The sequence below is a fragment of the Trichechus manatus genome, unplaced genomic scaffold, assembly GCF_000243295.1.
Source record: "Trichechus manatus latirostris isolate Lorelei unplaced genomic scaffold, TriManLat1.0 scaffold00147, whole genome shotgun sequence".
Lineage (NCBI taxonomy): Eukaryota > Metazoa > Chordata > Mammalia > Sirenia > Trichechidae > Trichechus > Trichechus manatus.
Window position 1 is genome coordinate 3,036,621 of NW_004444083.1, and position 27,783 is coordinate 3,064,403.

The 27,783-nt window shown below is 43.9% G+C and overlaps 2 protein-coding genes across 3 annotated transcripts in view; one reads left to right on the forward strand and one right to left on the reverse strand.

Moving 5' to 3' along the window:
- Positions 1-11,859, forward strand: part of COL4A4 (collagen type IV alpha 4 chain) — a 140,876-nt gene extending 129,017 nt beyond the window's left edge. Inside the window, exons 43-47 of the mRNA XM_023740119.1 lie at positions 3,227-3,352; positions 6,911-7,027; positions 8,954-9,142; positions 10,890-11,176; positions 11,599-11,859. Of these exons, the coding sequence (XP_023595887.1) occupies positions 3,227-3,352; positions 6,911-7,027; positions 8,954-9,142; positions 10,890-11,176; positions 11,599-11,859 (980 nt within the window). The remainder of the gene's footprint in view (positions 1-3,226; positions 3,353-6,910; positions 7,028-8,953; positions 9,143-10,889; positions 11,177-11,598) is intronic.
- Positions 11,860-22,871: 11,012 nt separating this feature from the next.
- The window catches only part of RHBDD1 (rhomboid domain containing 1), a 135,796-nt gene continuing 130,884 nt past the window's right edge, over positions 22,872-27,783 (reverse strand). For both annotated transcript variants that reach the window (XM_023740104.1, XM_023740105.1), the window contains exon 7: positions 22,872-26,153. In XM_023740104.1, coding sequence (XP_023595872.1) covers positions 26,059-26,153 — 95 coding nt within the window. In that variant the 3' untranslated portion in view covers positions 22,872-26,058. The remainder of the gene's footprint in view (positions 26,154-27,783) is intronic.

A 27,783-nucleotide genomic window follows, 5' to 3' on the forward strand; every position in this document is an offset into this window, starting at 1 on the left:
TGTTACATTTTTAGAGATGAGTTTCTGTAATTATCTTAGGTTTTAATGCCTTTGCTTCCTAGTTAAAGATATAGTAACCTTATATTAGAGTGTCCAGATCTGAGCCTCATTACAGGTTGTGGGGACGGTGTAGAGACTCGGCTTACATAATTTCAGTTCAGGCGTGAAATATGAGTGCTTTCTCTGTCAAATGCTGCTGAACATACCCACTGGAGTTCCTTTTATAAATTCTACAGTGTAAATACACAGAACATCCCTGAAATAAGTAGTTTCAGCAACATGAAAAAAATGGGCCCTTAACACCCAAAAGGAAACCATGGTGGTGTAGTGGTTAAATGCTACAGCTGCTAACCAGAAGGTTGGCAGTTTGAATCCACTAAGTGCTCCTTGGAAACTCTATGGAGCAGTTCCACTCTGTCCTATAGGGTCGCTATAAATCGGAACCGACTCGATGGCAACGGGAACACCCAAGAAGGGGCCATAATCACCATTTAGTTCACTTTCAAGGAGAAGATTTCTTTGTGTGTTCAAAAGAAAATGCTATTATTCTTTCAACTTTGTCCACGTAATCCTCTATGATGCAAAAGCAACGTATTATTTTGTATCCAGCATTTTCAAAGAGAATAGAAGGAGTTTTTCAAAAGAAAAACTGTGAATGCCTGCATTTGTTCTTACCAGACATGTCATTAAGTCCAATGAAAAGTGCCCTGAATATAGACCCCATATACTATTTCCAGGACTCTAGGAAGAGACACCTCACCCCTTTCTGTCAGCTTCTGGTTTAATAAAAAGTAAAGAAAAGCAAAATCAGAATTTTAAAAATTGTGCTCTTTTAAGTGTTTGTATTTAAAAATTAAAATTGTATATTGAATGAGTTTGCATTTCAAGCCTTCTCGTGTGTCTCTGTGTTCTGTAACTGTACAGTGTATACTTACTGTAAGTATAAACTCATTTGGAGATAACATCAAAACTCTAAATATGAAGCCTCAATCAAATTCCTTTCTCTCCTACCTTTCCCCTCCTTCCCCTACCCCACCATTCTGCCATGAAAGGCCCAGATCATTTCAGGGAAGACAGAAAATGTTCGCATGCAGCTCTCTCAAATCAACCACAGTGGATTTTCCATTAAACTGTCTGTACTGTAAAAATATATGTGGCCCTGTGTTGCTTATGGTTTTATACCATATTTCACAAGGGGTTAAATTCCAAACAGCTTGTAGAGTTCAAGTCCATTTTGCATGGGCATATTAAGTAGTACATAGACTAAAACATGGTCATTGTGGTCACATTTTTCTAGTATTTTCTTGCTGCTTTATCTTTATTCTTAAGATTGTTTTGCACATTTGTATGAATTTTAAGAAAACCATAACTATTCAAATGGTGTGTTTTAAAATATGTTCCATTTCTTAGAATTCATCCCACAGACATTAAGAATTTTTGAGGTGGTGTCGTGTGGTGTTTAAGGGCATACATTTGGAGCCAGACTGTCCTGGGTTTTAATCTGGACTCTGATATGTGTTAGCTGTGTGACCTTGGATAAGTCACTTATTTATCTGAGCCTCATTTTTCTCATCTGTAACATTCCAATAATAACAGCATATAGGCAGGCTTGTTGGAAGGATTTAATAGTAAAGCACTTAGCACAGGATCTGATACATGTTAAAGCATGTACTGTTATTGTTGTGTTGCTAGCTACTACCATTGAGTCAGCCCCAGACTCATGGCGACGCCATATGTTACAGAGTAGAAGTGCTCCATAGGGATTTCCTGGCTATAATCTTTACGGAAGCAGTTTGCCAGGCCTTTCTTCCATAGAAGGAGCCCTTGTGGCTCAATGGTTAAAGCCTTGGCTGCTAATCTAAAGGTCGGCAGTTCTAATATACCAGCCACTCTGTGAGAGAAAGACGTGGCAGTCTGCTTCAGCAAAGATCACAGGCTTAGAAGCCCTATGAGGGAGTTCTACTCCGTCCTATAGAGTCGTTATGGGTTGGAATCCACCCAACGGCAATGGGTTTCCTTCCACGGAGCCGCTGGATGGGTTTGAAATGCCAACCTTCAAGTTCTCAGCCAATTGCAAACTGCTTGTGCTACCCAGGCTTCTTAATAAGTGTTAGCTGTTATTATTATTACTTAGTTGATAACCCTTGTGGAATGTTTGCAAGGCAACTGAATGGAGCTTGAGAAACAAAGTCTCCAAGATGTGAACATAAGTAAGAAGAAAAAGATTTCTAACCTTTAGAACAGTGGTTCTCAAAGCGAGGTTCCCCAGATCAACACCCTCAGCCTAACCTGGGACCTGGTTGGAAATGCAGATGTTGGGCCCCACCCATGACCTACTGACTCAAACTCTGGGGGTAGGGCCCAGGAATCTGCACTCTAACAAGCCAGCCAGATGATTCTGATGCATTAATGTTTGAGAACTATAGCTTTTCAGCAGTCCTTCTCAACCCTGGCTGACAGTGGAATCCCCTAGGAAGTTTTAAAAAAATACCGATGCCCGAGTCCCACCCTCCGAGTTTTCAGTTTAATAAGTGGGAGTAGTGTCTGTGCAGCCATACTCTTGAAAAGCTCTCCAGCTGATTTTTTTTTTTTTTTTTGTGCAGCCAAGGTTGAGGGCACTGCCCAGGCTAAATCTTATACCAACTAACCCAGAATCTCTGGGGGTGGGGCCCAGGCATCAGTATATTTGTACAATATCCCAGGATGTCTCCAGCATGCACTCAAGGTTGAGAACCACTGCTTTAGAACCTCTCCCAGTTGTCATGGGTTGATTCCAACTCATGCTTTTAGCAATCCTGAAATTCCATCTATTTGAGTAATCGACACTGTGGAAACCCAGCTGACTGCCGTGTAGAGTCATGACTTAGGGAGACATTAGTGAGCTTCAGAGACCCACCAGTCCTTCATCAGTGCCACCTGTGGCTGGCATCCCAGCAAAAAGTGGCCCAAAGTTTGGAAATCTTGTGAAGGTCACCACAATTATTGTTTTGCTTCTCCTGATATTTCATTCATTCATTCATGTATTCAACAATGCTTTCTGGAAATGCACCATGTACTTCCTGGTGAATAAGACAAAATCGCTGCCCTCATGGAGCTTTACATTGAATTGAAGAACCTTTTTGTTAAAATGCAGCATAATGTCAGAAGTCCACCCTTAACTTGAGAATGCAGAAAGTGCTTGTTCAAAAGCATTTGAATTCATCACCAGCTGTGATTCCGATTTCAGGTGAACCTGGGCCACCTGCAGATGCAGATGCCTGCCCTCGAATCCCAGGACTTCCTGGGGTGCCAGGCCCAAGAGGACCAGAAGGAGCCATGGGGGTCCCCGGAACAAGAGGTCCCCCAGGACCAGGTACGAGTCTCACTCTGATTGTTTGTTATTTACATCATATAATATGGAGACCTGGTGGCACAGTGGTTAAGAGCTTGGCAGCTAAACCAGAAGGTCAACAGTTCAAATCCACTAGGCGGTCCTTGGAAGCCCTGTGTGGAAGTTCTGCTCTGTCCTGTAAGGTTGCTATGAGTCAGAATCAACTCAACGGCAATGGGTTTTTTTTTGTGGGGGGATATTGCTGAAATAAAAATCTCTGCATTTTTTTGTGTGAATCCTAAAAAACTAGTGAGGATGAAACAATGAACGTTTCCTTCACCTTATACATTTTTTCCTACGTTGATTCAAAGGTTTAATCATGTTCTAAGTGGATGGAACACATCCCTTCTATTTTCATGTCAGACTCCTTCTTAGATCTTTTATACTTGGCCAGCTTTTATAGGTGGGACTTTGTGACTGCTAGCCAAAAGTTTAGGAGCCCTGGCGGTGCAGGGGTTAATTGCTCAGCTGCTAACTAAAAGGCAGTTTGAACCCACCAGCCACTCCATGGGAGAAAGATGTAGCAGTCTGCTTCCATAACGATTACAGCCTAGGAAACCCTTTGGGGCAGTTCTACTCTGTCCATGGAGTCACAGTGAGTCAGAGTCTCATTCAACAGCAATGAGTGAGCCAAAAGGTTGGCAGTTGGAACTCACCCAGGGGTGCCTCGCAAGACAGGCCTGGCAATCTGCTTCTGAAACGTCCCAGCCTTGGAAACCATATAGAGCAGTTCTACTCTGCACGCGTGGGGTTGCCATGAGTTGGAATCAACTCGACAGCAACTTACAACAACAAGAGCACAACCAGGTAGAGGCTTATTTATTAATAGTCACTGATAGCTGCTTTCTTGATTTTGAATTAAAAAACAGTTGGTTTGGGGCTTGGCTGTACAGAAGTGGAGCCTACAGGGAGAGAGAAAGAGATGTACCTCTGAGAAGAGGGATAGGAAAAAGGAGAGGGTCACTCCAAATTTTGGCAATGGCTACATTATTCACTTAATTGACCTGAGAATTGTCCTGTCATTGTCAGATTATCAGGATTCCTATTGAAGTAGTTAAACTAAACCATTCTTTAAGAAGTGTCCTCCAGGTGGTTTATTGTTTGGCTAGTTTACAGAGAGGTCACGGAGTCTGGGGCTGGTAATCCAGAGGTTACTATTCTATTCAGACCAGTTGGCACTCTGATGCCTGTGTGCACACTATCCAAAGAGCAGTGAGGCCATTCCCAACCCCACTCCTCCCACATCCAGCTCTGACTTTTCCTCTTTGGGGTTCAAGGCCAAAGAACTTGGAAGTAGAACTGAATTTTGCACCACCTCTTTTTCTCATGTTTCCCCAGACCCAAGCAGCTAAGGACCCAAGAGATGGCCCCTCAGCTGGAGTCTGCATGGTTCTTTGGTAGTGTCTAAAACTTCCTCAAATGAATATGGGTTTTATTGTTGTTGATTTTATTTGCTGCATGGCATCTATGTTTGTGCACAGAGTTAACTGGGTGTCGGTTGTAGAGACTTAACAACCACGAGCACTGGGAATTAAGACCTTAGTTACTTAACTTCTCTTTTCTTTGGCACTTAATTGCATGGAAAAAAGCTCTCAGTTGGTCGTTGTAACTGGTGTCTCAACTTCAGTTTAAAACCAGGCTGCCTTGTTGTGTGATATTTATTCCTTAAAACAAGTTCCTAATAAGAACCAGTCCACATAAAGGCAGGCGCTGGGCAAACAACTGCAGTTAACAAGAAACCTCCTTCCTGTCTCTCGGGAAACGTCATCAGCATGACAGTTTCTCTGTGTCTTCCCCTAAAGAGAACAAAGCTTACATTTTCACATCTGGTGTGGGAACTCTTTCCCCAGATTGACAATGATCTCACCACACATCTATACAACAAGGGAATGCCTGGTTCCTTTTTAATAAAAAGAGGAAACTCATACAAACCCTTTGGCTTGTCAGCACTCGGGCACAGGGACCACATATTGGTATCATCTGGTCGGGACGGAAAAAGGAGTACTCTCAGCTCATAGTCAGGGCCCTGTATCCTTCCTGAAAGGGCTGATATCCTCTTTGAAGTTGATGGAGAGATGCTCTGACTTGTACACAGCAGTGTCACCTAGAAAGAGGAGGTCTTTCCCTGGTTACTAGAAAGGAGAAGAGCTCCTCTTTCCCACACAGGCAGAAGGAGGTGTTTCTTTTCTTGTTGTTGGGTGCTGTTGAGTCGATTCCAACTCATAGAGACTCCACGTGACAGAGTAGAGCTTCCCGATAGGATTTTCTTGACTGTAATCTCTACAAGAGCAGATTGCCACGTCTTTCTTCCACAGAGCTGCTGGGCAGGTTTGAACTGCCAACCTTTCAGTTAGCCTCCAAGTGCTTCACCATTGGGCCACCAATGGTAATGATGTACAGAACACAGCCCAGGCACAGTGGGCATTCCACAAGGGTGGGCTTATAACCCAAGGGGCATGAAAGCATGAAGATAGCACTTGAATGCCAGGAACATCCACACTGACCACAGCTCAACCAGCATGGAGCTTACATTGAGTGACTGGCTGGTTGTGGGTGACGGAAGAAGGGAGGTTAGTGTAGGAAACTCTTAGGCAGGTGATATTACCAGCTGTCGTTGAGTGGACCCCAACTCATGGTAACCCCATACGTGTCAGAGTAGAACCGTGCTCCATAAAGTTTTCAATGGCTGATTTTTCGGAAGTAAACCTGTAGGCCTTTATTCTGAGGTGCCTGTAGGTGGACTTGAACCTGCAACGTTTTGGTTAGCAGCTGAGCGCATTAAATGTTTGCACCACCTAGGGACTCCCAGGTGATACTGGAACAGAATTTTAAATGCAGGAAGTTTAAAGCATGCATTTTAGATGGTTAGGAATTCACTCCGTGACCCCTCTGAGCCGCATTTTTCCATCAGTAGAACTGGAATGTAAGAGTACTTAGTCTTATTAGGGCCGCTGTGAAACCTGAATTGGAAAATCAGCAGAAAGGGATTAGCACAGTGCCTAACACATTGCAAATGCTAAGCCATGAGTCACAATCAGCTCAACTTGGCAGCCTACAACAATCAAAAATCAAATAAATTTAAAAGCTTTTTTTTTTTTTAAGCTGCCCTTATCTTGCTGCCAATTTAACTGCCACCATCTGAATGCTATTAAATTTAATTCATTCCTCCACCCAGGCTTTTAAAAAAATCACTATTGTTAAGGATAATGTTTAATTATAATAGCCATACATGTTCAGTGTAAAAAAACAAAAGTCAAATACATAAGAATATAAAGGAAATGTATAAACCTCTCTCTTAGCACCTCCTTGGACTGGCTTCAAATCCTAGCTCTGTCCTTTCCCAGCTCGTTGACCCTGAGCAAGTACTTGACCTCTCAGAGCCTCAGTTACCTTAGCTGCGGAGTGGAGATGGGATAATCCCAAACCCGTGAAGATGGGAGGACCAGATGGGCGGTACAGTGCAGACTAGGTGCAAAGACCAGTGCTGGCCCGGCATGTACATGCAGTAACTGCTAGCAGGTGTCATGAACTTCCCTGCAGAGTGCAAAGGAGAGCCCGGGCTGGATGGCAGGAGGGGCGAGCCTGGCATTCCTGGGGCACCTGGGCCTCCAGGAAGCAAGGGTGACACAGGAGAAGCTGGCTGCCCTGGAGCACCAGGTAAGGATGTTTAGTTTCCCCTCTTTTCTCTGACTCTGTTGACCCAAGAACTGTATACAAGACCCCTAACTTCACAAGCAGCTTTCCAAACTGGATCCTATTAAAAGCATTGATCTTAGATTGCAACTCCCCTGATATTAGGGAGACAGATGCAAACAAGGACAGAATGGGATGCACCCCCGTGTTCTAACAGATGCTAAACCTGTTACCATCAAGTTGATTCCGATTCAGAGTGACCCTATAGGACAGAGTAGAACTGCGCCGTAGAGTTCCCAAGACTGTAATCTTCATGGAAGCAGACTGCCACATCTTTCTCCTGCAGAGCAGCTTGTGGATTCGAATCGCTGACCTTTTGGTTAGCAGCCCAGTGTTCAACCACTGCGCCACCAGGGCTCCTTAATGGATACCAAACCACCATAAAACCTTAGTTCCCTGTATCCAGTATTTTCCCAAACCACTATATATTACCACAAAAGGCTCAGTCATTTCAGCTGCTCATTTCTACAAGGTAATGAAGGGTTTGCCATTTGTGTGTGATCTTTGAGAGGCTGTGCTGAAGATCTTGGGGAAGGTGGTATGTTCTCACTCCCTACAACTGGTCAAACCACCGGGCTTCTAGTTTTCTGAGTTCACTTTATCTTATCATACAACTGTCTATAAATTCATACAGACCACAGTACCCTTTCTTGAGGAAAAAAAAGGGATGGGGAAGAGTATGGGAGCTGGATGGGGGTTGGGTAGGGAGACATGGCTCTTCAGAATAGAAATTTGAACTATTATGCAACAGGCAGTTTGTTAGGCACTGGGGACCCAAAGACCCCAAGACACAGTCTCACTCTCAGAGTGTCTCTGGCAAGGACTGCAAACTCTAATACTGTCTTAGTAATGAGTAGGGGTGAATAGGGCTGGGTGGGGCTTGTGGCAGAATGGAGCCTGCAGTCTAAAGGCTACAAGGAAGCAGCTGCAACTCAGCTTCAGCCAATTGTTGCCATGTAGGGACATGGACCCAGTGGTGCCTACACTCTGCCTTTTGAGTTCAGAATCTCAACGTGTGAAATCTGGACAGGTTGAACAAAACAAATGAGCAGGCCCGATTCAGTCCACAGGCTACTGCTACTGTGTAACCTCTAATTTACAGCATTGATGGGGAGGGCCTGCCAGTCTTCCAGAAATAAGTTTACAAAAACCCTTTGGTTTCAAAGTCTAACTTCACCTTTTGTTCTTGGCACTTGGAAATAACCACTGGCCTTCTCCAAAAAGTCAGCCCTTAGGCAGGCCAGAGAAGACAGACCCTGCCTGCATTCTGTAGAACTGTTCATTTCCCAGCTGCCAACCAAAATTCTAGAACTAGGTCTTCCTCTTACCTCCCTTCCCTAAAAAAGAAAAGATCCAAAGTGGTTCCCAAGCCATAGCCCTTAGAAGAGAACCAACAGTGTGTTGGGCCCATGAGTGTCTGGGAGGTGTAAGCAAGGCTGACTTTTAAGAATCACCTTCTCGGATGGGCAGTCTCCCAGTCCAGTCTCAGGAGCTCAGGAGATGGCATGTGGGGTGCATTATCACCACATTCTAGTTCTTTTCTTCTCAACCCTTATCACTTTCTAACTTGTTTCATAATTTACATTTTTACTATGCTTATTGCTTGTCACTTCTTTTCTTTAAGTAGAATGTAAGTTCCATGATTTGTCTGTTTTCTATTGTTACGCTAATGGATCCCAAGCACCTTAAAGTTGCTTAGAAAAAATACTTGCTGAAGGGGCTGGGTTTGTATACCTGCGATTGTGGGAGGCAGACTTTCCTGGGGTGTGGTTGTGACGTCCTCATCTTTGTTCCCTGAGTGTTTACACAGTGCTAGAACAGAAGTGCATGGAAATGTTTGCTATGCTGAACCCCCTAAAACTGCCTTCGCTGTTTTCTTTATTCTATCAGGCCCTCCTGGTCCTGTTGGCGATCCTGGGCCCAAAGGGTTTGGACTTGGATATCTCAGCGGCTTCCTCCTGGTTCTCCACAGTCAGACAGATCAAGAACCCTCCTGCCCAGTGGGTATGCCCAAGCTCTGGACAGGGTATAGTCTGTTATACCTGGAAGGACAAGAGAAAGCTCACAATCAGGATCTTGGTACGTGTATATCATGCAATCACCTAAATCCATTACTTTAAGAGTTAAACTTTTGAGTTAATTTTATGGATTCATCAACATCTTAAATGATCACTAATCTTATACGGGATTTTTTTTTAAACTACCATGCTAAAATGATATGACAGTGTCAATTCTATTAAACCTATGGCCTTATGATTTGATTATTGTTAGTTTTTTTAAAAATGAGTCTTCCTCAGGAAGTTAAATATAACTATGATGTAAAATGCAGTTTTTTACTTCCAAATGTGAAGTATTTAATCAGGATGTGGTCAGTTGCTGTGTTTAAATCAACAGCACGTTGATACTTATATGGGGTGGCACTTGCCAGGAGTAGCTCCCCATCCTATTCCACATTTGCTTTCAAATTATAGAAATTTCTCTTGAGAGTTAGGCCTTGGTACTCTTTGTCAGTTCTCGGCAGTAGATTTGTAAGCCACGTGGACTGATTACAAGCCAAGAGTTTAAATGCCTGGGTGCTGGCAGATGCTGTCTTTCCGTGCTAATGGTGGTAAGGATGGTTGGGGTGGTAGGCCAGGAAGGATAGGCCAGTATGATGGTTGAGGGGTGAGGTGAGTCTTATCACTGCTCTTATTGGGCCATGATCCCTGCTGGGAGTAAGGTGGCCAAAGAGGGCAGGTCAAGGGGTGGCAGTTATTCACATGTCCTTCACTGCTTCTCCCTTGGGTTCAGCTGTGGCCTTTCCCCTCATGGTGGCCTAGTTTTTTGGCACATGGGGGAAAGGAAGAAGCGGCATTTACTGTCCTGAGTCTGCCTACGTCTCTCCTCCTCTTCCTTCTGCCATCAGCTTCTTTCCTGCCTGGTCTCTGTACAACCATCTTGCTTCTCCTGCCCTGGTCTAGCCAGAGTGCACATCTTAAAGTTCTGCAGGGCTCTTGGGATAAAATCCAAACTCCGGAACGCAATTGACAAAGCCTGCATCCCCTGGCCTGATTTCTTTCTGGAGTCCCCTGAGACAGACAGACACACACACATCTCCTCCCAACTGAACTTCCTTGGGTCTTTGAGTTCATGCTCCCTTATCTCTGGCTGTCTCTACTACCGTATTGTCTGTGTCACTGCCACCATCTCCAAACCTGCCCAGGTCCTGCTCATATTTCAGGTCCTAGCTTAAAATCACTTTTTTCAGTTAAAAAAAAAAAAAAGCACAAAAGACAGTTGCTGTGGAATAGATTCTGACTCATGGCGACCCCATGTGTGTCAGAATAGAACTATGCTCCATAGAGTCTTCTCTGGCTGATTTTTTGGAAGTAGATCATGGAGCCTTTCTTCTGAGGCACCCCTGGGCGAACCTTTCAGTTGGCAGCTGAGCGCCTTAACCATTTGCACCGCCCAGGGACATCCAGTTAGCTGCCCCTTAACTCCTGGTACCCCATACTTCGGCCATTCATTGGGCTTGTCACACTGTATTTCCACTACATGTTTACTCATGTATCTCCCCCACTAGGCCATAAGCTTGTGCTCACTGTTTTGTCTCTGTTATCTGGCACATTGCTTTGCACATGAGGAAGTGATGAGTGGATGGGTGGATGAGGGTTGGTTTACAGCAGCAGGGAGGTGGCAGAGATACTCAGATGCATACGCTGGTTTCACCACCCACAGAGGTAGGATTTGGCAATGGCCTGAAAACACTAAAATGTGTATCTGTGAATTCATGTGTAGAGAGGTCACCACATATTCCACCTATTGGCTGTTCTTCCTTTCCAAGGTCTGGCAGGGTCTTGCCTCCCCATGTTTAGCACACTGCCCTTTGCCTACTGCAACACCCACCAAGTGTGCCACTATGCCCAGAGGAATGACAAATCCTACTGGCTGGCCAGCGCTGCCCCCCTACCCATGATGCCGCTCTCAGAAGAGGAGGTCCGCCCATACATCAGCCGCTGTGCCGTGTGTGAGGCCCCAGCCCAGGTGGTGGCAGTGCACAGCCAGGATAAATCTATACCCCCGTGTCCACGGTCCTGGAGGAGCCTCTGGATTGGATATTCATTCTTGATGGTGAGTTCCTCACATGGAATCCTGGTATGCCCGCCATTTTGTCGTGCCCTTCTTTAGCCCTTTCCATCTGGACTGGACAATAATCCTGTGAACTCTGTGCAGACAGATAGTAGTAGGATATAAGGCCATGAAGGCCACCACAAATCACAGCCTGTTGAGATTCAGGGCCTTTTTTTTAAATCATCAATTTTTTTCTTACTTGGTAGAAATTAGGTGGTGGATCTGCTTCGGTCATTTGGTTCCATTTTGTGTGCACACCCAACAATTTCTACTACTTCTCCCTTCCTCAGAAGGCAGTATTTTGTTCTTCATGGAGTAACTTAAGGAAAAATGTTAAACTCAGGCCTAGACCTCAGGGAGTCATTGATTGAGTGTGGGGTTGTGTGTTTCTGAGCCCTAATTCTCTCTTGTTGTCTGGGTAGCACACAGGAGCTGGGTCTCAAGGCGGAGGACAGGCCCTCATGTCACCGGGTAGCTGTCTGGAAGATTTCAGAGCAGCGCCATTCCTCGAATGCCAAGGCCGGCAGGGAACGTGCCACTTTTTTGCAAATGAGTATAGCTTCTGGCTGACAACGGTGAAACCAGACTTGCAGTTCTCTGCACCGTCACCAGACACCTTAAAAGAAAGCCAGGCCCAGCGCCAGAAGATCAGCAGATGCCAAGTCTGCGTGAAGTATAGCTAGAGAACTCACAAGTCGCCAGCACATCACCCAAAGAGACTTCCTACCAAAAAGAATGGGCAGTGCTAAGAGATTTAATGGTGCTCATTTCAGACTCCAGCTTCAGCTGTTATTGCCACGGCACTGTAATTCCTTCTTCTGTTCTGTACAGATTAAGCAAACCCTACCCAGATGGATTTGTTTGGACCCACCAGTCTAGATGCAACCCAGCTATTCTGATTCTAGTGAGGGTGATGGAGGAGCTGCCTGTATTTAAAACACATGCCAATTCATGGGAAGGCTAATAGATCATAAAGCCCAGATTATAAATTACATTACTGGAAACTTCATTCATTGGTGAATAACAACTCAAACAATGGAAGTCAATCACTCTTTAACAGAGGGTGCTTCTGGCTGGATTCGTACGGGAAAAAATACACAGGCCAACACATGAAACTAGAACGTCGAGATTCTCAACATTTCAAAATGATTTCCCCCATAATTTATTTTTCTATGCACTTTAAATAATTGTAAAACCATGACCCAAAGAGATTAAAAAAAAAAAAAAAAAAAGAACACCGTCAGTCTTAACAGTTCATTTCAAAGCAGAGTGAATTATTATGCCAGAAAGGACCATGGTCACTGTGCTCCGGAGATGCAGCATTAGCATAAACACATCACAGATGAATAGAAAACATTTTGTTCTCGTCTACATTTTTCAAACAATAGAAATGCCTACTTCGGCAACCCTTTTGAAAAGTAGCAATTATGGGAAAAATATATATATTCAAAGAGGGATTAAGAGCCTAAAAGCAATTAATGAATATTAAGGCAGTCATTCACAAAAACTGACTCCCCATTTCCAAGAACTTCCAAACAGACTGCTTTTCCCCAGTCGGGGTCCATCTGTGTCCTCAGTTTGTGCCTGCTAATGGGACAGAAGCCGCATGGGGCTTCCTCAGGCGGGCACTCGGCTCATACAAAGCGGCTCGCTCCCTCCCCAGGAGAGCCCTGGGAGCTGCCTTCCAGCTCAAAGTGGACACTTTCCCTTCAGACACATAATGGCCCCTCATGAGGGGAAGTGACAGAGCTATCATTATGCACTTGGGAGAAAATTAAGGGCCGACATAATTAAGTGTAGGTAAGAAAATTTATTTAAGTCAGGGTCACCCCACCAGGAAGACGTACCACTATCTTTAAATGAACAAAGACACTCTGTAATTTGAATTTTATGTTCCTGTTACTGGTTTGAGGAGCCCTGGTGGCGCACTGGTTAAGCGCTCGGCTGCTAACCAAAAGGTCAGCAGTTTGGACCCACTAGCTGCTCCATGGGAGAAAGATGTGGCATATAGCCTTGGAAACCCTGTGGGGCAGTTCTACTCTGTCCTATAGTGTCGCTGTGAGTCGGGATCAACTCGATGGCAGTGGGTTTGGGTTTGGCTTTTGGTTACTGGTTTTTACAGGAGCATCCTGTTTTCTGGTTTGGAAAACATTTCTTATATTTTATATCCGTATTGTACATACCAAGGCCAGAATCTTGACGTTTAACAGTACTATTTTCTGTAAAAGTTTAGAGGCAATGTCAATTTATATTAGGTTTCTGAATAGCAAAGGATGCATTTTTTTTTGCTAAGAATTGAGTGGTCTAATCCTAAAAATCAAAAGCCTTGTTGGAAGAGGTTTTTAGGAAACCCTTCCGGCTTCCTCATTAAAAAAAAAGTCATTTAGAGAAAACTGAAGAATGACATTTCTCATGAGAGAGTGACACTCATTTTAGTGTTGGGTTTCAATGCACTTAAAAATAATTGAAAGAAGAAAAACTCAATTAAAATGTTATTTATTTATTGTGTTTCTTGCCAGACACAGATTAGGAATGAGCTCTTAAGTACAGAAAACATTCCAAATGAGTCTTGCTCCCGGCTGCCCCCAGGATGGCAATTTATCTTAAAGCACTTTCTAGTAAAAAGAAAACAATGTACATTTTAAAACGAAGTATTTTCTTGATGTAGCAGAATATTTTCTAGTTCATTTGCCCCATTTACTCCATTTTTAACCGTGCTATGGCAAGTTAAATTTTGAGGGGGACCCTGAAGTTTAAGCCAAATTCAACATTATCTGTAATTAGACTTTTCTCTGTTTCCAAAAGCTTTCTCTGTTACTAAAAGGCAAGGAACCTAAAAGTTCATCTCGTTCGTTCATAATCTTGGTCTGAGTACATTTTCTGGGAAGAGTTGCAGGTGATAATGGGACATAAGAAACATACCTTGCTTGCTAAATTAAACAGTTTACCTTTGGTATTAGAGTCTGATCTTAACAAGCTTTTCAGATAACATGCAAAAAGAGGCTGATTTAAGTGGACCATTTACTCGACGGTGAGCTCGGAATGACGCGAGTTGACACCAACTGTTCAAAATATTTCAACATGTTTGAGTGTGGGAACATATCCGCACAGCCATGATCTCCTGTTACAGCTATTGACAGAAAGCCAATTGATAAACTTTAACCATTACTCCCCTGCCCCCCCCCCCAAAGTCTTACTTTCCTATAAACTGAGATTTCAGAAATGATGAGATTTGAGAGGGCATATTGGTTGAGAAGACTTCACTGAAATGTGACATGGCTGAAGTCATGAGGGAATACCCGCTACAGCTTGAGTGAAGAGCTTTCAAGTACAAAGTTACCTCATGAAGTCTGTATATGTGTTATCAGTGCTTAGAATATCTTACCGATATCTCAAGAGATCTCCAAGGGCAGCGCAAACGTTGTCTTCTGATTTTGAAAAAGTATTTTAAATGGCCTAAAAGGGCAGAATGATAGTAAAAAATACTTCTTGGAATAGAAGGCCATGTTGTTAAAGTCATTATTCTCTTCACCTATTTATATATCAATATATTTTGATATATAATATCCTTTCTCTGTGAAGCAGATGGACAAAGTGTTAGGTTATTTTCCTAGTCCAGTACTGATGATTATTCTTATCAAAAGCTCCTTCCCAAGAACCTCTGCCTTCTTGGCTGGAAGGTGCCTGGATTTCCTGTGGGAACTGGTCTAGAGGGCTGGGAAGTGTCCTCTGGGTTCTCATTCTCGGTGAATGGCACCCCATCCATGCTGCGAGTGTCGCCATTCCTTCTCCTCCCTCTCTCCCCAGATCTAAACTTCAGTCACCAGCTCCTGCTGATGTCTACCTCCTCTTGAGATTTATTGTAACTGCCGTAACACAGCCTTTGTCTTCACCTATGCTCTTGCCAGGATCTCCCAACAGGTGCCTCCAGTTTCAAACACATTGTCCCCACTCTAAGACGTAAACTTGATTTTGTTACTCTCCTGCTTAAAATGCTTCAATGACTCCACTGCTTGGGAAGTCCAAATGGTTTCACAGTGGGGTGGAAGGTCCGGCAGACAGGAGCTGGCTCACCTTTAGGTGTGTGTCTTGCCATGATGAACTGTGTGCAGTTGGGTGAACACTCATGGTGTGTTCCTACCTCTGTGGCTTTGCTCCTGCTCTAAGGGTGATGACATCCTCCAGGACGATTTACCTGGCAGACACCTACATATCTTTAAAGACAGAATTCAAGGGTCACCTCTCCCTTGGAGAATGGGGCCCCTTTCTTCTGTCTTCAGTACAATCAGCCCACTCTCTTGCCATTCCTCCACTGCTCCCATAATGTTTCAGCACTTCCTTGATTCTCTTGCTAAAATTGTAAGCCCCTCGAGGGCAGGGACCATGCTTTACTCATCTTCGTATACCCAGTGTCTAGTACTGAGCTGAGCCCAGTACTGACACATTTCTCAGTGACAACTCCCTAAGTGTCATTAGGTGCTCAGCTCTGTATAAGGGGTCTTCACAGGCAAACCAATATAAGCCATGACTTTTTTCCACATATTTGAATGTGGCAACATACATGTGCACAGCCACAATCTCCTATTAAAATTACTGACAGAAAGCTGATTGATAAGCTGTAACTATCATCCAAAAAAAGATTATTTTTCCATATACTGATATTTCAGAAATGATGAGATTTGAGAGGGGGTATTGGTTGAGAGAAGACTTCATTGGAATGTGAGATGGCTGAAATCATGAGGGAATACCCATTACAGCTTGACTTGAGAGCTTTTGAGTAAAAGTTGCCTCATGAAGTCTGTATACATGTTGCCGGTTATCGGTGCTTAGGAAAAGAGTTGACAGAATGGTCTATTAAAATTGGATTTTATCAAAGATTTTATTTTGAGCCTTTTGGAGTTTACAATAGAGCAAATCATTCTGTGTGTGTTCTAGGAAATTATAATAGACTTGGGTTTCTATCAGCTCACCCGACTAATTTGCCAAGTGTGACTTTTGCTTGGTATAGCTGCAAGAATGTGGAAAGATGTAGACTTTAGTGGTGGTGTAATAGTTAAACACTTGGCTGCTAACCAAAAGGTCAGCTGCTCCTCAAGCAAAAAGACCTGGCGATCTGCTCCCATAAAGATTACAGCCTAGGAAACCCTATGGGGCAGTTCTACTCTATCATACAGGGTTACCATTAGTTGGAATCCACTCGACGGCACACAGCAACAACAACGATCCCGGGTTTAAGTCCTGCTCTATCACTTCCCAGATGTGTTACCTGGGTAATGTCGCCAACTCCCTGAGCCTCATTTTACTCATTGATAAGATGGGACATGACACCTACTCTTGCTTAAAAATTAAGTTAGAGTCTATGCCTAGCACATACCAGCCATCAAATATTTATTATGATCACATCTTCTATTTAAAATAAACTAATATGAAAAATAATTCTTTTTTTTTTTTTTTTACACAGTGGAAATACAATTCTCACAGGGCATATAAATTACTGATTGGAATTATTTATACCTGCCAATTCTCGATGTCTTTGGGAATGCTGTTTTGTTTCAATTCTCAAAGTTACTGTACCACACACACACCCAAAAACACACACAAATCAGTTTCCTGCAGGGACATTATCAGGAAATTCTGCAGGGAACAAAACAATCGACATTAAAAATCAGTACTCTGCAATTGTCACTGTTATTATCTGCCAGAAATTCTGCATAATTCATTTTAAACCACCAAAGCTGACTGCCACAGAGACGGGAAATGCTTGAATGTTATGGTGCTTAAATATTTAATGATTCATGGGGAAACGTGTGAAATATGTCCAATAAATTGCATCCTTTAACATATGATTGTAAAGACTTTCAACGTATAACGTTTGCAAGATGCCTGGTCTGCCGTTGATGCTTAAGTCTTTGTTGTATTCTCATTTATGATAATATGGTTTGTTATATATAAAATTGTGCTGTGATCACCAAAAACAACTGTTTTATCTGGGGCATTTTCTTACAAGCTAAAATGAGTTTGCTTTTTACCTGCTTCTTACTAGGGCCTACCCTTGGAGCTGACTTAGTGGGAAAAATAGGAAAGACTACCTGGTCAAGTGTGAATTGCAGAAAGAAGTAGCAGCAGCAAGGGAGTATAGCAAGTGACCCTTTTTCCTCTGGAAAGGATGGGATTCTGAGGCTCTGGGAGGCACCGACCTGCACACAATGATGGGGTGGAGGAGGGTTTAAAAAAACTCATTGCTGTCGAGTCGATTCTGACTCATAGCGACCCTATGGGACAGAGTAGAACGGCCCCCTAGAGTTTCCAAGGAGCGGCTGGTGGATTTGAACTGCTGGCTTTTGGTTAGCAGCTGAGCTCTTAACCACTATGCCACCAGTTTAGTAGAAATGAAACCAGGCTTCAGGGGCAGAGGGTCTGCCTGAAGTGCCGTTGAGTCTCCTGGGCAGTGGACACGTGGCTTATATCCTGTGGTTGAATGAGAATTTAATTGAATGAGAATCAGACCACTTACTTCAGGGGTTGTGAGGATTAAATGAGAGAACTGCCCCATAGCGTTTCCAAGAAGCAGCTGGTGGATTCAAACTGCCGACTTTTTGGTTAGCAGCCAAGCTCTTAACCACTGCACCAGGGCCCCTTTACTCACTATAGTAACTTGAAGTTGTTGTTAGGTGCTGTCAACTCAGTTCCAACTCATAGTGACCCTATGTACAACAGAAAGAAACACTGCTCCGTCCTGTGCCGTCCTCACAATCATTGCTCTGTTTGAGCCCATTGTTGCCTTACCAAGCATGATGTCCTTCAGGGAGTGTTCCCTCCTGACAACATGTCCAAAGTATATGAGATGGAGTCTTGCCATTCTCACTTCCAAGGAGCACTCCGGCTGTTCTTCCAAGACAGACTTGTTCATTCTTCTGGCAGTCCATGGTATATTCAATATTCTTCACCAACACCATAATTCAAAGGCATCGATTCTTCAGTCTTCCTTATTTATTGTCCAGCTTTTGCATGAATATGAGGTGATTGCAAATATCATGGCTTGGGTCAGGTGCACCTTAGTCCTCAAAGTGACATCTTTGCCTTTATCACTTTAAAGACGTCTTTTGCAGCAGACTTGCCCAATGCAATGCATCATTTGATTTCTTGACTGCTGGGTGTTGATTGTGGATCCCAGTCAAATGAAATCCTTGACAACTTCAATCTTTTCTCCTTGATCATGTTGTTGCTTATTGATCCAGTTATGAGGATTCATGAAGTTAGGGGTCTGGTATTGATTATAGTTCTCTTACAGCACTTACATTGCAGGGCACAGGGGTGGGTGCAGAGCAGATATTCAAAAACTGCTTCAAGGACTTACTCTTTTTAAGTAGGAGGGAACTTTAAGGGTAGTTGGCCCAATTTCTCACCTGGTAAGAAATAACTATTTAGCTAACAATTCTTGAGCACCTACTATGTGCTCCCTTTAAGCCTCACAACTACCTTATTTTCCAGATGTGGAAACTGAGGTTGAGAGAATAAGTAACTTGCTCAAGATCACACAGTCAACACCTAGCAGGACTTGAACTCTGACCTGCCTGCGGCCGTAGACTGTACTCTTACTCCCTACACCATTGCCTCCTAGGAGCTTCTGCCATTTGTGGGTTGGTTAGAGAACAGAGGGACCCATATAGATGTCACTCTGGTGCCCTGAATTGCTGCTATTACTGCAAAGCCCCATGTCACTGGTTCTCAAGTGAGCTGCCCACCTGAGCATAGAGACTGTCTTAGCTGATCTGGGAGTGGGGGTAGGGCTGGGGAACCCATGAGGCTAGTCCTTTTTTCAGGGGAGCCCAGAAGACCTATATCCCAGGGGCAGCTCAGAACCAGCCAGGCCTCCACAGCCCCTAGATGCCCACTGTCAGCTCTCCAGGGGAGCTGCTCTGAGTTGGAGAAAGAAGTCCCTAGAGACCCTTAACTAACCACAGGCTTGTCACTGCAGCTTCAGCCAACTTAGCCATTTCTAGTCTCCCATTTGCCAGGAGGGACCAGTCCCTGGAGAAGGACATCATGCTTGGTAGAGGGCCAGCAAAAAAGAGGAAGACTCATTGAGATGGACTGACACAGTGGCTCCAACAGTGGGCTCAAACATAACAATTGCGAGGATGGTGCAGGACTGGGCAGTGTTACCTTCTGTTGTACATACGGTCACTATGAGTCAGAACTGACTCAACAGCACTTACCACCACCACCACCAGCATAATCATTAAGGATGCAAGCCACCCCCTAGAAATAATATATCATAGATGCTAATGTTGTTAGGTGCTGTCGAGTCAGTTCCTACTTACAGTGACCCTATGTATAACCAAATGTTGCCAAGTCCGATGCCATCCTCACAATCATTGCTACGTTTGAGCCCACTGTTTCATTCAAGAGTATAGTGTTTATCATTTTATCAGCTAAAGAAAAAAATCTCAAGTCACTAATCATTTTTATCTATTTGTTTGGAACAAGTAGGGAGTTTTTAAATGAGTAAAAAGTTCTTCTGGTCCCAAAGCAGTGGGTCGGCTTCACAGTATATACCATAAAAGGTGTATCCAATCTGTGACAACGAGTGCAGGTTGGGTACACCATTTACTCCGCTCTCCTGTAAACGAGGAGTAACTATAGCAACTCCCACACCCGGGACTTCGGACTTCGGGTGGTGCCGACAGACTCTCCCATTACTGAAGCACGCAGCTGTACGTCACAGCACTTGTGTTTGTTATCTTGTTTGCAGGGCTAAAGTGATGCTGCTGCAGATATTTGTTTTCCACAATTGTTATTCTTCCTGCTTAGCTCGGTTCCTCTTCTCCGCTGAGCACAACAGAAATAGCAGGTGGTACTGCTAGTTACCAGCCGCTGATCCTGGGACATCGCCTCTCTGAGCCTTAGGACCTAAATCTGAAAAGGGGATGCCGAGTTCTCTGACGGAATGGCTGTTACAATCCTGGGGGTGGGGGGTGGGGGTGGTAAATGACGGTCATCTTAAGACACATTTGTGCACACTGGGATTTGAGAAGCACGCTGGTGCTGTAAACCATCTGGGACCTGTTAAATGAAGATTCGGATTCAGCAGGTCTGGCGGTGCGATTCTGAATTTCAAGGATGCTCCCAGATGCTGCTGGCTCTGCTGATGAGGTGTCCATACTTTGAGTAGCTGGGAGGTTGGCCTTGGCACCAATACTTAAGGACATTCTGAAGACCTTGTTTTAATAATTATCTGCTACTAAGAATATAAGGAACCCTGGTGGCACAGTGGTTAAAGAGCTTGGCTGCTAACCAAAAGTTAAGTGGTTCAAACCCACCGGCTGCTACTCAAGAAAAAGATGTGGCAGTCTGCTTCCATAAAGATTTCAGCCTTGGAAAACCTATGGTGCAGTTGTACTCTGTGCTATAGGGTTGCTGTGAGTTGAAATCAACCTGACAGCAATGGGTTTGGTTTGTTTTACTAAGAATATAAGGAGCCCTGGTGGCGTTACAGTTCAGTGTTCGGTTGCTAACCAACAGGTCAGCAGTTCAAATCACCCAGTGGCTCTGTGGAAAAAAGACCTGGAGATCTGCCTCCATAAAGATTAACCAATGTCACAAAACAATAGGTGCATACATTTTTGAATGAGAAATTAACTTGAGCTGTAAACTTTCACCTAATGCACAATAAAATTAAAAAATTTTTTGACAATTAAAAAAAAGACTATAGCCTAGAAAACACTATGTGGGGCAGTTCTACTCTGTCCTATAGGGTCGTTATGAGTGGGAATTGACTCACCGGCACCCAACAAGACTAAGAATATGTAAGACAGGCTGAAATAATTTGTTGAGGATCCTATACAGATAGCATCTCAAGTCAAAGTGAGATAATAACTTTAAAGGATCTCAAGTAAATAGCAAGAATCCATAAAGTCACTTTTTTTTTGGTTTGATTTTTTGCTTTAAGTACTTCCCTCCAGGCACTACACAGGTTAAAGGGGGGAAATAAAGCAAAGGAAACAACTTCCCAGCAGAAACCCTGGCCAGTGGGTGAGCAGCACTTTCTAGTACTTAGAGAAGGGATCTGTGTCTTGCTTTTGTGGCTGAAGTGTTGTTTCCCAGGTTTTGCTTGTGCGTGCCTCAGATTCCCAGAACCTCTTTAAACCTCAAGATACTACTGATTTTATTACACTATTGTGTTTCCAAGTTGCTGCTGCTGTTGTGTGCCGTCGAGTCGATTCCGACTCATAGGGACCCTATAGGGCGGAGTGAAACTGCCCATAGGGTTTCCAAGGCTGTAATCTTCACAGAAGCAGACTGCCACATCTTTCTTCCACAGAGTGACTGGTGGCTTTGAACCACTGACCTTTCAGTTAGTAGCCAAGCACTTCAACCACTGCGCCACCAGGGCTCCTTGTTAGCAATATGGATAACCGCCAAGTTTAATTACTTCTATTAGCAATGTTTCAGTTTTCCTTGATAAAGGATAAATCATGTCCACATCTGCCAGTTCACTTCTGCCATCTGACTAACATGTCACTCTCCCTGTCCCTAAAGACTACAGAAGAAAAGCATTAGCACCGACACATCAAACACATACCTGTGAAAAGTACGATGACCAGACTAGGCGCCGCTCCCAGTGAGTCCTCGGTGATGCTTCTCCAACGTGCTGGAGTCTTGTGTTTTGTGTAGGAACAGGTCACGGGACGCGATGAAGCTGAACGAGCCTTCAGACTTGACACACTAGGTTGGTGATATCTCCCTACCATCTGATCACTAAGCATGGTATCTTATGAAGATTTCAGAAAGGACAAAATTCTATTTCTATGGGCAAATGCTTTCCTTCAAATTATTCTTCCCTTCCTGTGAATCAAGTAAAAACAACAACAAAACTCACAATAATATCAATAAGAGGTGCATCTTTTTATGTGTGCCACTGAGTTCAGTATAAACGAGCTTAGCTTTCTTTCAATCCAGAGTGTTTATTATTGGTTTACACTCCAGACAAAGTATTGTTCAAGGCACTGTGAGGAGATACATAGAAATCATGATACATACACAATCACGGCCCTGCCTCACGAAGCTTACATTCTAAAGGAGAAAGACATTCTCTCACTGGAGGAAAACCAGCAAATCCAAGCCAGGCATGGAAACTGTGTGATACAGATCAACAAGAGCAGTAGGTCTGATGGGGCGAGATCATTCTGGGCTGTGGTGTCTGGAAAAGGTCTCGTCCAGGAGGCAGGTCAGGGAGGGTGTGGACGGGCAGAGAGTGAGGAGCAGCCTATTCCATGTGAAAGCACAGCAAAAGTTAGGTTGCGGGTTCACGGGCTGCATGGTGAGATGTTAGCAGAACAGAGACTCTGCTGAGGAGAAGTGGTGGCAAGGTCCATAGCCTGGTTAGAGGTGCACTGCAGAGACTTATCGAGTGTGAACTTTATCCCTTGGCAACAGAAAGCACATAAAAGGTATTTGAGATAAGTGGCATCACAAAAGTGGATTTTTAAGATTAACTGAGAGATGTAGAAATGAGTGAAGAGGTATTTTAAGTACCGAGCAGGGCAATGAACTGAGCAATTTTAAGACCCTTTGAAGTTGAGTCTAAGGCGCCCTGGTGGTGCAAGCGTTAAGCACTCTGCTGTTAACCGGATGGTTGGCGGCTGGAACCCACTCAGAGGCTCCGAGGGAGAAGACCTGGTGATCTGCTCCATAAAAATTATAGCCTAGAAAACCCTCTGGGGCAGTTCTACTGTCACATGTCGTCGCTATGAGTCAAAATCGACTCAACGGCACCTAACGACAGCAAGCTGAGTCTGTGATTCTAAAATCACAGACTAAGGGGGGAAAATGCCTACAGTTACCTATGGAAAAGCAAAGGAAGAAACGACAGGTTTTTTAATAACTGAATACAATTCCTCATTGAATACTGAATCTCTCAAGAGAAACCAAGACTGGGAACAAGGCAGCCAGGTCAGCTACAACCCCTGTGTCCATCGGATGGGGAGGGGGGCTCATCCCTTTAGCCTACTCAGCCCCCAGGCAGAACACATGCCAAATATGTGGACTGGCCCCAGATCAACTAAAACCAGTTATTTACTGTTTACTTTGAGCTTCGCTAACAGCAATTTAAAAGGACAGAGGAGATCTGGAAAATTACATACAACTTTGGAATCACATGCCATGCATTCAAAGTCTTAAGATGAAGTAATTTTAACTGTCTTACCCTAAGAATCAAAAAAAGATCCTCTATTAAGAGCCCTCGTGAGTTGACTGACCACAACCTGACTCTGGGAGCTGGATGCCAAACAATCTGGAAAATTACTGTCAAACCAAGAGACTAAACCAAAAAACTAGCTCTAAGTGCTTATTCCCTGTTAGAGATCATCAGTCTGATACACTTGCTTTTGGTTGGTTCTCTCAACCCTCTCCCAATTTGCTGGCGTAACTTTGGGGATTCCTATTACAGAGAAGAGTAAAGTGGACACTGAAAATTAAAAGCACTGGTTACAGGCAAGCCTACTAACTGAACTAATTATAATTTCCACAACATTTTTACTGTTGTGCTAAAATAATTGGTCTATAACTAATGACCTTTCCCACATCTCAAAGTTCACTGATGCTCCACTCAATGAATAAAGGCACGTGTATTATAGTAATACAGCATCCAATATTCAATTCCTGTGTCTGCACATCTGACTAGTCAAACAGAACAAGAAGGTACTATTATTGACCTCTGTATAGCTATATCAACAGCTATATTTAAAAAAATCCATATACAGTGATTGGGCTTTAAATGCAACTCAAAAAAACACTTTGGTGGGAAACATTTAATGAGGCCCCACCATGAGCCACCTCTGGGTGGGGTGGGGGTAGAAAGAAACAACATGGCCTCATCCCAGAGCCATTCTCCGTCTCTCCTTCCAGGGCAGAAGGCACGTCTTCGTGGTGGCGTTACTGCCGTCGAGTCTCCCTGACTCATGGCAACCCCATGTGTGGTTGTACACAAATAATACAGGCAGGGTATTAAGTGTTACAATAGAATGACCATGTGCTGTGAAAAGATGGCATGTCAGCAGTTCTTCTAACTGGATAATGGGAGTCCAATTCATAGAGTTTGGGCAGGAGGAATGACATTTAGCTTGAACATTTTAATTTGAACACATTTAAAACCACCAAACTCAAAGGTACAATCATGTGATAAGCAGCCTGTGGTTTCACATCAATTATAAGTTAATCCAAGGGGCTCAGGTATCACACAGTCGTGCCGGCTGGCCAGGTCAAGGGGCTCCCAAGACTCCAGGGGTTAGCTCACTTACATGCACATGTCAAAGCCTTCAGATCAGGATTCAGATTAGGAAATCGATACAAAACTGCAGAGTCAGTATGCTCCAAATTTGTCAGCTGTGTACAAAGAAAAACCCAGACAGCAATCCACCCAAAATGTTAACCCTGGGTACCTCTTAGGTGGTGGGAATGCAGGTGATTTCAAATGATGTATGTATTTGTATTTGTTTATATTGTGAATTTTCTCAAGGACACGCATACTTATTATTAAATCAGTTTTCCTGATCATGTATTTCTTATTATATAAACCAGTTTTCCTGACTGCAAAAGTAATAAACATACACACATTTTAAAAATACAGCATGACGGAACTATAAAAACAAAGCAAAAATCCCATGTACCCCACCTCCAGAGACAACCTCTGTTAACATCTGGATATATTTCCTTCTAGATGTTTGCTTTCTGCACATATAAGGTATATATATTACTTTCATCATCAAAAAACTATATATAAAATCAGAATAGGAAGATCCTTTTCTGCTTCCAATTCTCTTTAAAAAATACGTGTCTCAGTGACACTGAGACATCAGTGACGTTTGACTTTGTCCCTGTATTCATGAAACACAAGCACCAGGAATACCTGACTCTGACAGACACCTGTGGAGTAAGACATGGCAGGAGCCAGGAGTGCATTTGGACGCTTGGGCTGGACGGGTGAGCTGTTAAAGTGGCCCAATAAAAGGCACTTTTATGAGAGGAAAAAAAAATGCTTCCAGCAAGAAGGATTTCTCAGTGACCAACCCAAGGACTGAGAAGGACTGAGTGACCAACTCAATGACAGTTTGTGGTACCTGTTGTTGCCTTACTGACTAGTTAACAAGTCACGTCCCCCAGGTACACACACTGCCTCTAAGAGGCGCAGTGAGCCCACTCCGTGGTGCTGCCTGATGTGGAGTGGACTGGTGGAGGTTCGTCCTCATCTTAGGCCTTCAGCGTTTTTAATAAGACATTCTATAATGGCAGAGAAATATAAAAGCAAAGCAAGTATACTGTAAACATCACCCAGACATCGGGGCCTGATGAGCCAAGGCATCTGGGCAAGACAGAAGGGAACATACTGCTAAGGTAGCCACGTCCTGTTCTTAGAAGGTCACCGTGGCAACATGCCAGGAGGCCCAGGGGAGGACGCCTCACCTCCTGCCAAGCCAAACATGGGCCACACCAGGCTGACTGAGGACAGGTCGCCCTGATGGGTGAACACACCACCTCCTGGTCAAGGTCGCAGGAGAGTCACAAGGAGAGAGGAGTGTGGAAACTGGTCCCTGCTTTGAAGGGCAGACATTCTGTCTGTGAGAGAGAACCCAGCCAGGGGAAGGGCCCCACCCAGAAAGTTGGGAGATGGATTTGACAACTCTGGTTTCAAGACAAGTCACTCTGGCTTTCATATTTTGACACATGGGCCACGTGACCATGGTTCAAGGCAGATGTCAGCCATCTGGGAATTAACGGTGTACTCTGCTTTTGCTTAAAACTAATAAGGAGTCTGGGGGAATGAACAGAATGGGTAATCACTGCACAACTGGACCATGTTTTCTCAAAGTTGTTGGGCCACTTCACTGGCCGTCAAATCTGCGAAGCCGGCATCTCCTCATTTCTTCTTCTGGTGAGAGGCCAAACTCACAGAGTGGTGGGTTATTGCTGGTATTTCCTGTGGAGAAAAAACAAAAGGGAAAATCAAATAGTGCCTATGCATCATTCTGACATTTACAGGGCACTGGGACCCTAGGATCCCAGGGGGAAAAAACAATAGCTTTGGTGTCATCTTTAATTTAACACGAAACAGAAACATAACAAATATATTTCAGCTTCAGCTGTCAATACTAAACTTCAAGCAAATACTTTTAGTGTGGTGCAGCCCACAATCCTAATTTAACTCATTCTGAGACTTCCTGACAATCCTCCTCCTCTTATTTCTCCTTCAACCATGTTCCTTAACTTTCACCATTTAACTTCCGTAAGGTCTCAAGGGCTTGGGTTTTGTTTTGTTTTTTAGGCCCAGAAATAACTTGTCACCCAACTCTACTTATTTCTCCACCAAGTATCCTGGTTTGTTGCTCTTGATCAGCCTCTGGCTCCTCCCTCTCCCTCCCTGTAAAACAGGAAACACACCGGCTTGAGGCACACACGCCGCAGGGATCATGGGCCCTGAGCAGCGGCAGTTACCATGCTGATCAATATCCGAGTAGGCAGACAAAAATGCAGATGTGATATTTAAAGATCATATGAGCAACCATGGAAATAATCACTAAGAACAGTTTCTTGGGGCTGCAAATGTACCAAAAATTTAGTTCGTAATCATATAAGCGTTTTAATCGCTACATAAAAAACACTCTGTCGGGTGTTGTGGTGAATAAAGAAATAAAGCAAGGGTGAAATAAGGAAGAAAAACAGACAGTCTATGGCCTCATGAAACCAGCAACCTCAATCCAATGAAGTGGCTTCAATCTCCTCCGTGAGGCAGCCGGGCAGGGTCATCCCTGATGGAAACTGATAAGCGCCAGATGCACTTTCAAGCAGATGGACAGAAAGGCTGTAACTTTTCACTTTTGTGCCTCTTCTAACGCTGATAATTCTCCCCAAATGGCTTCTCCCATCACTATGGCAACCAAACATCTACTCTTTCTTCCAATGCCCCGTCGGAATCACACTGTCTTTTGGCCATCCCAGTTGGAAGAACTTCCTCCCGGTTTAAGCTCTTCAGCTGTCAGCACCCTCCTGTTGGTAGAACAACAGTCCCCCCACCTGCCAGGTAGGGTGGCCATGTGTGCACACCTCTGACCTTTCCCTGTGCTCCCTGGGGCCTGGTACAGTCCTGGGCACACAGTCAGCATTCTATAAATTTGACTCAACAGCATCTGCCTGCGACTTCCTAAGTACACGTTACAGCCAGACAACCACATTCAACACTGTCCATGGTGGTTTCAGACATGACTGACTTGAGGGGGTCAAATACTCTAGAATCACGGGCCTAGCTGGGAAGGGTGGGTGGATAAGGGGACTAGAGCCAAGAAGAAAAGAACCTACTCATCTGCCATGAGCAGCACCTCTTCAAAGACGTTTAAAGGTAATATATTGATATGAAAATTGTTACAACTATGATGAAAAGATGTTAGAGAAGGCAGTCTGTTCAATACACAACTGGAATTTCAGTTGTCAGACGAGAAATTAAGAAGAAGACAGCCAAAGGGTAGCACTCTGTGTTTGTGCCTCCCCACTGTGGAGGAGACCCCATGCTTATACATATCTGGTTCTCCTTTCCTTTTGGCACTATGGGAGAA